General features: G+C 48.1%; 1 protein-coding gene across 1 annotated transcript in view; it reads right to left on the bottom strand.

Moving 5' to 3' along the window:
* The window catches only part of Pex14 (peroxisomal biogenesis factor 14), a 142,244-nt gene that overhangs the window by 15,775 nt on the left and 113,181 nt on the right, over positions 1–13,288 (bottom strand). The window contains exon 4 of the mRNA XM_055615242.1: positions 8,614–8,742. Coding sequence (XP_055471217.1) covers positions 8,614–8,742 — 129 coding nt within the window. The remainder of the gene's footprint in view (positions 1–8,613; positions 8,743–13,288) is intronic.

Genomic DNA, 13,288 nt, shown 5'->3' with positions numbered 1-13,288 from the left:
ACTGCAGGTACAACACAGACAATTTGAGCTGAGAAATACGGTCTCATCAGCTCCAGCAAACGCTCATCAGCAACAGCCCTGGAACTTGGCATGCGATCATGCTGCTGAGACAACACACTCCAGTGACTGCCCTTGGGAGGCTGGCAGCCCAAGCCCAGGGCAGGGCAGCAGCAGACATCAGCAAGACAGCTGCTCTTCCCTCCTTGGTCATCAAGGCTGGAGCTGTGTCTCCACAGTGGTGGGCCTAGCTCCTCAAAGCAGCCAGCCAGCTCCACTCAGAAGCCACCCTGAAAATTAAATGCCAAGACAGGCTCACTCGGTAGGGTCCTGGACAAAAGCCAATCCACAAATCAGCACCTGCGACAGTGTGGAGTCACTGGGTCGTTTGCACAGACAGCAACTTAAGGTACTGCAGGCCAGGCTAAGCCAGGCTGGGTACAGCACGAGGTACACAGAAGCCCCTGGCTGTGGCTGGCAATGTGGAGAGAGGGAAAGCTGAACCTAGCGGCAGGACAGTAAGGCTCTGTGCGCAAGAAGTAAGCAGCGCAGACAGTTCAACTTGAGCTCTTCCACACGATGCTGATTTCTGGCAGCTTATTATTCACTGGGCGTGTTATGTCACACATGAAGGCAAAGAACCTTCATACCCAGTTGCCAAGCAGCAGTCGCAGCGAACAGGTCCAGGCCTGGACTCACATGTACTTCCAGTGAGACATGACCTTCTCCATTTCTCACGGGGCTATGATACTACCAGCAATGTCCTCTTTAGGCAGAAAGGAGAGTGAGCAGTATATCCGGATCCCTCATCAGACCTGAAGAACTATGAGCTCTGAAACCAGCTGTAGTGTAGACCCAGAAACTCAGGGCTCAGCCCAGAAGAAGCTGAGGATGAACTCGGGCAACACAAGGAGGGTCTCATCAAGCAAGCCCAGGGCGGGAGGTATACACAGCTCAAGGCAGAGCATAGGCCTAGCATGTTTCCAGGCCCTGGGTTTGATCCTTGACACCTTAAAAAAATAAAATAAAAGCCAGCTGTGGTGGCTCATGCCTGTAGTCCTAACCCTTGGAAGGCTAAGGCTTAGCTTAAGTTTGAGGCACAGACTGGTTGTGGAGAAAAAAAAGCACAGAGGAACTTTTAGAAACCACAAACACACTCCTTTTGGAATTTTCTACTTTGTGATTGGAGTAGTGGTCACACAAATAAAGTGAGTTACAATTTATCGAACAGGATCTGAAACACCAAGACTCTTACTGCATGTAAGTTATACTTCAGAAAACTGATTAGAAAGAAAATAATTAAAATCCAGAAATCAGAAACTTGGTATCCAGCAATTCCATGCTAGGCACCATCCAAGCATGTGTCCACAAGATTTGCACACCAATGTTCTCAGCAGCATTATTCACATCAGCCAAAACTGAAGTTGCGGCCAGAGGCACAGTTCAGCAGCAGAGGACCTGCCTAGCATGTTCAACTCACAGTATGCAAAAACAAACAAACAAACAAACAAACAAACAAAAGAACACAAAAGCATGACCAGGAGAACACCTTACTGTCCAAAACTGATGAGCAAAATGAAGACCATTCGTACGATGGAATACTAACCAGCAGTAAGGAGGAATGCCGCCATGTGGGTGAACCTCAAAGTCATTATTTTAAGGACAAGAAGCCAGGCACAGAAATCACCCACTCTGTGATTCCATTTCCCTAAAATCCCCAGAAGAGGTGAATTTACAGTGATGGTTGCCTGGGGATAGGGGCAGGAACAGGGATTAACAGTGAATGGGTCCAAAGGGTCCTACAAGAGCCTAAGAATTCTCTCCAGCTGGTCTATGACAATGATTGTTCCTCTCAGTTGAGTTACTAAAAACTGCTGAATTGTACACTTGAAACAGAGGAGCTTTGTGATATATAAAATACACTCCAGCAGTTCTAAAACACTGTTTGAGGGGCTGGTGTGATGGCTCAACAGGTGAATGTGCTTGCTGCCAAGGCTGGTGAGCTGAGCTCAATCTCCTGAACCACGAGAGAAAACCACCCACTTCTACAAGTTGTCCTCTGACCTGCACACGCGCACTGCAGCACGCATATGCATGTGTGTGTGCGCACGCACACACTTTAAAAATTAATGATAAATAAACCAAAAGAAAATAAAACTGGACTCAGAACTGATGCAGAGGTACAGACTGACACAAGGCTGAGGTTTCATGCCCAGCGCTATATATACCAAACACCATGAAACATTCTTTCTAGGAAAAAAAGACAGGCAAAGGTCATGGATAGTGAAAGGAGGTAGGTGTAGCTATAGGCCACCAAAACTACCGTCTTTTCCTTTTCAAAGGGTAACGTAAAAGGGCCAAAGCCCCCCCCCCCCCCCACGAGATGGTATCAAGTTCAAAGCATCAGCTCTTTCCCGCTGTAAGTGGAAGGCAAAAAGAACAAAGACTGGTAACACACCTCTCTGACAGGACACAAAGAGCTCTTCTAACTCAGTGAGAGTAACAGGCAGGAGACCAGACAGACATGCCCCAAGAGCAAGACGTGCAAATGAGCAACAAGCGCAGGAAGGCACTGCCCTGAGCAGGCACCACAGAAGGGAAAGCCAGCATGGAGTCAGCCCTGCACACGCATCACTGAAGCCCCAGCTTGAGAACACAGCTGCTGCCGAGGCTGAGGCCTAGTGGAAGCTGACAGGGCGAGCGCTCTGGAAAACAGTTTACCAGTTTCTTATGAGGTTAAACCTACACTTAACGTACAAACCAGCAATTCTCCTCCTCGGCACTCACCCAAGAGAGATAAAAGCGCAAAGACTTGTACATGAATGTTCACAGGAGTTTTATTCATAATGGCTAAACACTGGAAACAACCCAAAGTCCATCAACTGCTGAGTGGATAAACAAGCAGCAATGCCTCCTTCCATGTGGTGGGATACAGCTCAGTAATAAAACGAAGCAACTTCTGACATGCACAGCAACTTGGATGCAGCTCAGCACCACCCTGGGCAGAGAAGCTAAAGTGTACATGCCATCTGATTCCATTTATACAAAACTCTAGGAAAGAAAGATCTTATAGGCATCGAGAAAAAGTAGAGCTGTGGCTGCCCTGGATGGAGAACGGGGTAGACTGACTGGAAATGGGGCACAAGGGAACCTTTTGGGGTATTGGAAATGTTCTACAATGTCGTGAATGGTTGCAGGAAGTCCACACTCAAAACTCAAATGGTGCAATTACAATGGGTGCATTTTATTCCATGTAAAATACTCTCATAAAGACCACATGCACACACCCCTGTTCAATGTTTTTTCAAGGAAGTCACTGGTAACTGAGAGCAGAACCCAACAATACAGGTGCTAAAAGTTTTCCCCAACCTGCTAGCGGCTGAAACCAAGGGAGAACATGACCTAAGGATTCTAACACAGCCTGGAAAATCCATGCCTGATAATGCTCTACTCATACAAGAGGATCTAACATTTAGATGTTATAAAGAGCGATAATAAAGTAGCAAGTCTTACCCTCCTAATATGCCAGCTGAACCTTTCTAAATACCACAGCAGCTAGCCACTGGAGCCCGCACAGGCCCAGGTAATACCACCCTGAGTGTGAGTGTCCCTAGCAGCACCAACAACGCCTTGCTGGGCCTGGGTGGGGAGAGCAGGAGCAGCTTGGACAGGCACAGCCCCCAGAATCTGCCACCACCTGTCAGCCTCCCTTGTGGATGAGGAAGACTGTGCAGTCACACTCCAGCCAGCAAGGAGGAGATGGAGAGGATATTTCCAAGTGTCCTCGGGAGGCAGCTGGTTCTTTTCCTTCCTATAGACTTGTTGGACGGCAAATGGGAAAGATGGGGCTGAAGCAGGTGGGAAAGACAAAAATGGATGCATGTAAGCCGTCAAGGATACAGACTTGGGTCCCTGAAGACTAGAAAGCCTCCATGGTGGGCTAGACAGCCTACATTTAGGCAGCAGAGAAAACCTTTTTTCTGAGATGTAGCTTTGACTTAGTGACATGCAAGGCCAGTGCAAGCCCCATCTTTTCAAGGCTCTGGAGAACACCATTCTGGGCATCCCAAATGTCATTCCTATGCACTGCATGGAAACTCTTGAGATCATCACCACACAGCACAGCACTGGCTAGTTGTCTCCGTCCTTCCCCAAATGCCAGGCTTCCTTCTGCATTACAGAGCGACCTTCTGAGAGCAAGCCTGTCCCTTACTGTTTCCACAACCTGCCCAGAACAGCCTACATAGACTGAATAGGAGAAAGGTCTGTCTGCTGGGCAGATGACCAAATGGGCATTGTCACCAGGCAGCTCCTTCTCAGCTCTCAAGCACATCTCCACCATCGCTCACCCAGGCAACAAACATTTCCAGACACCTGCTAAGCCAGAGCCTCCGGCCATTAGTTCTTTAAAAGCCTCACGACTTACAGATTAATAGGGAAGATGCTGAAATAAGCATGTAAGTGCAGAGTGGTGGAGAGTGGGGGGCTTCGAGAGCTACAGGCACCGCCATCAGGTCAGAATGAAGCACTGGAAAGATGCCTGAAGCAGTGACAGTGGACTCCAACCCTAGGGAAGAGCACTGTGTTGCTGGGAAGACAACAAGGAGGCGAGAAGCTCAGGCAGGCAGACACACCCATGTGAATCTGCCTCCAACACAAATGACTTTACCATTGGTCTAAGGACAATTCTGTCAAACAGACAACACAGCTTCAGAAATGACCAGTCACCACATGTTGCTAGCTATCTTGTCAGTGTGGTGGCTCAGCTGTCACTTTTTGCCCCTGCCTCGGCATGCCCCAGCTTCTCGGATCACATGGAGATCCTTAAGGTCGTCATGTAGTTTCTTGTCTTCACACTCTTGTCCATCCTGTCAGATCACTGAACCCGTCACCCGCGGGGTCAGTAAAGCATCTGCTGTCAGGCGCTCCCCTTCCTTTCCCTCTTCTGCACCAGCTTCCTCCCTGGTCCTGCCTCCCAGGCATTGACATGCTGGCTTCTCTGTCTCCCAGCAGATGGGAGCAACTGCAGAGAGCGGTCAGGCTTGTGCTAGGGCCTGGGGCTTGCTCCCCAGGTGCTCTCAGGGGGCAGCGAGAGCCTCAAAGTCTGGAGGGAGACCTTCAGCCACCATGGAGTAAAGTAAAGCCTTCCTTTCTTCCCTTTCATCTCTGACCATGACACCAACAGTTTCTCTCTGTCATATGCTCCCTGCCATTGTCACCCAACACCCACAACCAGAGAACACAAACCAACAGGTCAACCAATCACAGACTGAAACTATATGCCAAAAATATTGCTTTTCCCTTTCTAAATTGACTCTCTCGAGTCTAAGCGATGGAAACTGATTAACGGATCTTGTTAATGACATTTTTGTCCAAGAGGTCTAGCACCATGCTCAGCACCTGGGAGTCACTCAATAATGAGTGCATGCTCAGTGAGTTAAGATAATCGCCATAAGCGTACATTACCAAACACGCTGTAACAGCAGCAAACTGAGGAGAATTCTCTCTCAGGACTTCTAATCAAATGACTCAAAGCTTTTTACCAGCCCAGGTATCTCTGGTCTATTTTAAGAAGAGGCAGCTAAAGCCCAGGCCAGCCTCTGAAGGGGCTGTACTATTCATCAAAGACAAACGCTGGCATCCAATATTGGCCACAAAATTTGCACGGGCCCTGCTCATACCTCAGAGCTCATCTCTCTGGGTGGAACAAGACAGATCAAATCGGCCCAGTCAGTCAGCTCAGCATGGAGCAGGGCCCAGAGCCTAGCTCACAGAGCTTGTGGATGCACACTCACAGTCCCATTCAAAGTCAAACAGCACGAGGCCAAAAGGAGAAACAGAATATCACGTTTCTTCTTGGAAGTTAGCCTGGCTTTTCTTAAGCTCTGCCTGACTTTCTCTGAAGCCCTAGGAACTGGCTTATTCTCACACTGTGTGACACCAGGCTTCCTTAGGTGTGTCACCTCCTGTTACTTTCACAAAGCCTCCTGACTGCCTTAGCCCACATTAATGTTTCTCTTTTCTGTAATCTTACGGAACTTTTTTTGTCGGTATAATTAATTTTGTCATTAATTCACAATGTCTGATATTATTCTCTTTTTTCTTAAGAGCCTGTAAAATTCTGAAAGATCATGCTTTGAAACTCTAGAAAAACAGAGTTGAGCATACAGTAGGCACTTACACACGAAACTGAACAAGTACCATTCTGGGAGTTTTCCACGTGTTCTCTTCACACTGGTGTTCACTAACATTTCAAGGTCAAGTAGGTTCACCAGAGAGCAGAGATAGCAAAGGAGGCACCAGCAGCCCCATGGCCCCCAAGCCAGGGGCGGTCGGGAAATAAAGGTCTACATATGTTGGCTTCTCCAGGAGTTCTCAAAAAGAGACCCTAACCCTGACACAAGAGCATGGGCTCAGAGATGAAATGTCTTTAAACAGCTGAGAAATGGCAAGGATAGGGCTGCTGTGGTTCTAGGCACAGAATCAGCAGGAACACACATGAAGAGGCCATAAATTCCTCTCAGACACAGACAATGCCTGGGCGATAAGCATGCAGACTGCACACCTAGTTCAGAAACTCCCCTGAGTTTGCTTGTAATTAAGGGGGTTAGAGAGGTAAGAAAAATATATAAACCCAATTAATCATTTAAATATTTAAAGTCAGATTTTTTTCCTCACTCCAGGATTAGTATATTTCATAACGCCAGCAGCAGACAGCCCTGGTTTTTACTGGGGTTCATTTTAGAGCATGTTTAAACTAGTCAGATTGAGTGATGCTTCCAGCAACTAATCGCATGTCAAATAAAAGATATTTTATGTAATAAATTACCGCTACAAGTAATTCAAATGTCATTTATCAGTTTTATTATCAGTCAGGCAAAGTCTTGTTTCTCTATATTAATCAAAATCAAGCTTTTTTTTTTTCTTTTTTCTTTTTTTTTTTGAGCAGTTTTGACACCTCTTGGCAAAAGTACAGAAGTGAAGAACAGAGTCACCCCGGAGCTGAATGGAGCCATGTAACAGTATACGGTATGCGAAGAGCGAAGTGCTGCAAAGAGCGAAGTGCGAGGTGACAGCTGAAGATCCCAGCACTAAAAATTACCACTGCCATTGTTTCTATGCTAGTGTCAAAGCAGGAGGAAGGCTGTCACTAGGAAGATGTGTGTTACTGTTAGGGCAAGGAAACGAACAGGACCTACGCCTGCACGCCTGAAGGAGCCTGCTCTCGCCACTGCTGCTGCCCAGCCCAGAAAACCTGTCGTTAACTCTGTACTTCCAGAAGGCAGGCAAGCGTATGATGTTTGATGCCAGCTCTGTGACCGACCAGAACAGTTTGTTCCGAGCAGGAAGTTTTCAGTAGCAAAGAGGCTTGTTTGGTATTCAGCCATGGGAGGAAACAGCTGGAACAGGACAGATGTACATCTTAGGAAATTCTGCACCCCAGCTGCCACTGCCTATCCTCAACAAATCCCATTAACCGGCTGGGCTCAGGGACACAGCTCAGCAAAGTGTGGACACTTACTTAGCCTTGGTTAAGGAGGCCATTTAGAGCCTGAAGCCTACACAACAGACTGAGAGAACTTGGGGTGGGAAGGAGAACTGAGTCTCCTGCTCACAAATGGCAGAAGCCTGCTCCTGAGGTCTCCAAGTTCTTGAGCCATTTGCCAGGGCATGTGTACACTGGCTTTGCCACTCAACTTTAGGACTCTCGAACTACAGTCTGTGACACACACACAGAAGCCAACCCTCTGCCTAGCCCCCCACCTGACGCCAGGGGAGCACCCTGCTGGCCGTGTCTGCTGCCCAGCTGCAGGTAAGCCTGATGAAAATGCTGAGAAGAGGAGAAGACAACCACGTGTTCTGGGATCAAAATAAATCCACCACTTTAAAATCTGGTCTTGATCTCTCTTTTAAACCACTTTTTGAAAAACTTTTAGACAATTAAATGAAGACCATTTTAGAAAAGATATTTTGAAAAACAACAGAGCCTGAGCTGAGTTATGTAAAAGAAACAAATGTAAACTGTTTCCCACAGGCTGGAGACAATCTGAAGAGGTGATGGCGTCTTGGTCTCCTGTCTGAATGGCTACATCACACTGTGACTGTTACTACAGTGACCTCCATTTAAAACAACCAACTCCCACCAGCCATGACTCCAAGTGCTCATTAAAGGACCTTTGCATTTACTCTGAAATTCCTGAGAATCTGCCACTACAATGAATATACACAGTGGAGTCAGGACAAGGACGCGAAGGTTGGCCAAAACCTATGAATATTAAGTTTAAAGAACAGAATTAGGAGACAAGTCACTTTCACAGGCAAAGGAGAACCCCCTTAACCCCCATGGTTATGTTAGGAAACTGAGGCTCAAAATCACTGGGATAAGAAGGTGGTGGCAGAGCCGATCATCTGTATGACCAAAGCACCTGAGACAACATCAACGATTGGCTCAGTCTTCCCCTACAAGCTGCGCCACAAACTGACAGCTGTCTCTAGAGTCTTCTGCATCAAGTGGGAAACCAAGTTCTTCCAGTTTGCTGAGATGGGCGCTGCAGAGCACTGCTCTTAGCCAGTGTCCCAGGCCCAGTTAAGCAGGACTTGGAGCAGGTGACTTACTGTACGGCTGCGAGATGAGGTGAGGGGGCTGGATGGGAACCGCTGGGGTAGGTGGGCCCAGGGGGGGCGGGTCATCGGTAGCAGTGCCTGACTGCTGGAAAGCCAGGTCAATCTCTTCATCTGTCAACCCTGCAGAGAAGAGCAAAGGATACAGGTGAGTACCTTTTTCAGCGTCCTCCCTCAGCAGAATCTTTGCAAAAAGGCCCTCATGGCCACAGAGTGCCTTGCATTCAAGTACGCTGCCTCCTCAATTTCGGATTCTTGGGAACCTCTCTCAGTTGCAATTTAACCTTAAGCGACAGAATATTAGCCTCAACACTGCTTCCAAATGTGGCTCATTCAATTTCCTTAATTTATCCTTGAGTTTATTGCTGCTTTTGAAGTCGCTCCGTACTGCAATTCTCCATTCTTCCCCCGAAAACAGATACCATCAACTGCAAATGTGGCTCATTTTAATCTGTAATGGTGTTAAAAAAAAAGAGGGGAAAAAACTAACAATAATGCATGAAAACAGACAGGGAAACAAAAAACTAATTATTGGGTGAGACGGCTAATTAGTGTAGATCGTTTCCGAAGACGGGAATAATTTGCTTTATTTTATGACAAATGCAGAAATAAAAAGAAAAATCAGGACTGACTGTGATTAGTATGAATGGGATATAGAATGTAAAGACGAAAATAAAACAAGAAAACAGATCAAAACAAGAGCAGGCCCACGCTTTCGGATGACTATTGCTCCAGCCTATCGCAGGCGCCTGGATCGCCTTTGGCTAGTTTCTCCCCACACACACACTCTTTTTTTTAATCCTCCGACACTCTAAACTACCTTGCACACAGGCTATCAGGAAATCGCAGGGCGCCATCTGCAGTGGTTATAGCACGTGGAAAGGATTTGCTAAGAAGGAATGGAAGCTGAGTAAAAGCCTACCAAGATTCTGACCCCAGTGGGCTTGGGGCAGAGATTTCCGGAGGGTCTGACCACTGCTGAAGGATGGTGGCACCGGCTGGAGGGGAGTGTAAAGCCCAGGTTTGTAACAGGATTCCCACAGGGCCCACTTGGGAAATAACGGCGTGTACAAAAGAGATCCTCCCTTGAGCCTGTGCCTCTTTGGGCTTTTCCACCTGACTGCTGACTGCTCTTCCTGAATAGCAAGGGGCACTCTTCTTCAAATGCTGAAAGGAGGATGTTGCTTTAACCAATTCACAGTCCGCTGCTGGAGAAGGAAGCAGGAATGGAAAAGCAGGTGAGAGGTCACTGCTAGTATGCAGAAGACAGCTCAAGCTGGTCCAGGCTGTTCCGGGAATCCCAATATCCAGTAGAGCCACAACACAGAGCTTTTAAACAGGGGCCAAGAGCTTTTCCACATCTGGTCGGCAGCTCTCCATTAGAGGCCACAGCATGGTATACTTGCCCCTGGGGGTGGATGAAGTACAAGGCGGTTCTGAGGATCAGCATCTTCAAAGTGCAGTGGCTCGCACTCTGTGCCTAGGGGCTAATACATGGTGCACATTAATGCTTTAGAGCACAACTCTGCCCTGCGTCATATTGGCCTGAGTCAACTCTAGCCATCCCTCAGACCGTTAGCCCTAATGCTAACGGTCAAGGGAGTGCCTCGACTATTCAAGATGGCCCTTGACCTTTTCTCTTTCATGCTACAACAGCACTTCCTCTCTTCACACCCATGAGCTAGACAGAAGCAAGCAAGCACTACTGCTGCCAGCCTAAAGTGCTGAGCACCCGACAGCATGCACCTAGCCGAGGGCGGGTGCCAAAGCAACGGAGAATCTAGACCGGGCTGGGCCAGGGCATTCCCACTTCTTGCATCCGTAGCTTGCCACAGACAGCTTGCTTTTCTCATCATTTCTCCTCCCCAGACCAGGACTGGACAAACAGAGAAGCCAGGAAAACGAAAGGACACAGCTCCCTCGCTCCCTCGAGCCTGAGCCTCTTCGGGCTTTCCCACCTGTCGGTGACTGCTGACTGCTCTTCCTGAATAGCAAGGGGCACTCCTCTCCAAGTGCTGAAAGGAGGATGTTGCTTTAACCAGTTCACAGTCCGCTGCTGGGGAAGGAAGCAGCATCTGCGACATCAGCACAGGCTGCTGGTCACTGGTACACCACGGAATTCTATAAACCTGGTGGATCATGTGCCTTGTCAGCTGCTGGCTGCAAATGAGGATAATTTTCCCAAAAGGAGCATTCAGTTGCATACTCATTTTCCCTTTTGGCTCTTTCAAACATAAACAAGTACGACGATGTTTAACGCTGGGGAAATATACAGCAAGTTACAGGCTGGGCCTCGGCCTTGCTAGCTGGAGCTGGTTAAAGGAACAGGACTTTCTGCCTGCTGTTCTGCCCTCTGGCCCTAAGCTTTTACGAAGACTATTTTCCTAATAAAAACACACCTTGTATCACCTCAGCGGAACCCACAGTGAGGCGACGGTTTAAATGCTGTCAGCACTTCCAGGCTCCTGCTTCTCAGAGACCTTATCATCTGATGCTCTCAATCAGCACTGGCTAAAATTTTATACACCTAGTTCTCCAGGAAAGCCGGGATTTGATTTAGTTTCAATAAATGAGTCATTTTTCTGGAAGAAGGAAGGAAGGAGGGAGGGAGGAAGGGAGGGAGGGGGGGGAGGGAAGGAAGGAAGGAGGAAGGAAGGAGGGAGGGAAGGAAGGAAGGAAGGAAGGAGGGAGGGAGGGAGAGAGGGAGGGAGGGAGGGAGGGAGGGAGGGAGGGAGGGGAGGAAGGAAGGAAGGAAGGAAGGAAGGAAGGAAGGAAGGAAGGAAGGAAGAAGGAAGGAGGGAAGGAAGGAAGGAGGAAGGAAGGAAGGAAGGAAGGAAGGAAGGAAGGAAGGAAGAAGGAAGGAAGGAAGGAAGGAAGAAGGAAGGAAGGAAGGAAGGAAGAAGGAGGAGGAGGAGGGAGGGAAGGAAGGAAGGAAGGAAGGAAGGAAGGAAGGAAGGAAGGAAGGAAGGAAGAAGGAGGAGGAGGAGGAGGGAAGGAAGGAAGGAAGGAAGGAAGGAAGGAAGGAAGGAAGGAAGGAAGGAAGGAAAAAAAAGGAAGGAAGGAGGGAGGGAGGGAGGGAAGGAAGGAAGGAGGAAGGAAGGAAGGAAGGAAGGAAGGAAGGAAGGAAGGAAGGAGGGAGGGAGGGAAGGAGGAAGGAAAAAAGGAAGGAGGAAGAAGGAAGGAAGGGACGGAGGGAAAAGTGCAGTTTTGGAGTTGGACTGTTATCTCAGCCCCTGCCCCTACCTAGGAGCTGAGAAGCCAGAGCAAGAAGATGAGGAAGGCCTAGAGCAAACTTGTCCTGGAGGACGGTGATGCAGGTGACAAGCAGAGTTACAAACTGGCAGATTCACAATTTCAGTCTTACATCTATCAAGATTTAGAGAAAGATCAAGTTCCTTTCTCCCATGCTACTGTGGACCCCACCTGCGGGTAAGAGCCAGGAACTAGTTCATGGGGATATAGAAACATGGGCCATAGACAGCCTGGGTCAGACCTGCAAATGTTAACTGGACAACATTAACAACACAGAGTGATAAACAGGGCGTCCTCACCCTCATCTTACTCCAGACATTCCTCACAGGCCACCGCTGTGCTTCCTCGCATGTCATCAGCTCAGGCGGCACTGGCCAGTTGCAGGACTCTATTTTGAGCTGGGTGGTCCACCTGGGACACAGGAAGACCAAGTGGGGGTCATTCCCCTCTCTCTGGATCAAGACTAGCTACCTACTCAGCCACTGGCTCCTGGTGCAGAGAGGCCCCTACCTCTGTGATAAGCTGTTGCCACAGGACCCATGCATAAACATGCAGACGCCCTAGCCCTGTCTTTCCTACCCACCCCACAAGACAAACAATGCAGATCTTTGATTGAGACCTTGCAGAATCCAAAAGGTTAAAAGGAATAATAAAGGAAGCTGCCGATTGTAAGTGAATTATATTTGGCTCTGAAAGCCAAGGCGCAGGCTATATTATAAAAGGCATCTCCTTGCGTTGTTTACCATCACCCTGACTAATGCAGACCTTTTTTGTTGTTGTTGTTTTAAATAATCTCATGCAAATTAGACACACACTTCCTTCCAGTTGATTGCTATCTGTGAGGAATAATCTAACGCATAGGGACTGAGCCATGGCTGAACAGAACAGAGAGCAAAGGACTTTGCCATCCTGCAATCGGTGAGCAAGCCTCCTGCTCCCTAACTGCCTTTGGAAGACTTAGTTCATTCTGATAAAGCTTACATTTTCTTCTTAGTTGAGATGTCGATTGCTGTTATCTGATACCACTAGGACTTGGCATTTTAATCTTTTTCCAGTAACTTCCCTTCTACCACCGGGTGATTTTTCTAGAGTTCCCATCCTATTATTGGTAAAGAATAACACTAAGAAAGTCCTGGTCGCATACTCTCTCACTCAAGGAGGGAACAGCAGAGCCCGTTCAGGAGGGGAGGAGGGGGCAGTGGCAGGAGCTGTGACTGAGCAGAGAATGCCGTTTCACTTGCAAAGCCCTCCAACCGAGTAAAGGCCCCCAGCACACTTCTTGTTCCCCTAGTTCCCTCCAAACATCTGGAAGTGACCACTGCTGCCCCTGTGCAGATCCAGGCCAAGGATTTCTTCTCCAACACTTCTCTTGAAAGAATAAAGCCCTAGCATAATACTGTCAACACTATTTTACAAG

The sequence above is a fragment of the Psammomys obesus genome, unplaced genomic scaffold (genome assembly GCF_907164565.1).
Source record: "Psammomys obesus unplaced genomic scaffold, mPsaObe1.curated_primary_1811, whole genome shotgun sequence".
NCBI lineage: Eukaryota > Metazoa > Chordata > Mammalia > Rodentia > Muridae > Psammomys > Psammomys obesus.
Note: the sequence above shows the minus strand (reverse complement) of the source record. Positions and strands in the feature narration are given on the sequence as shown.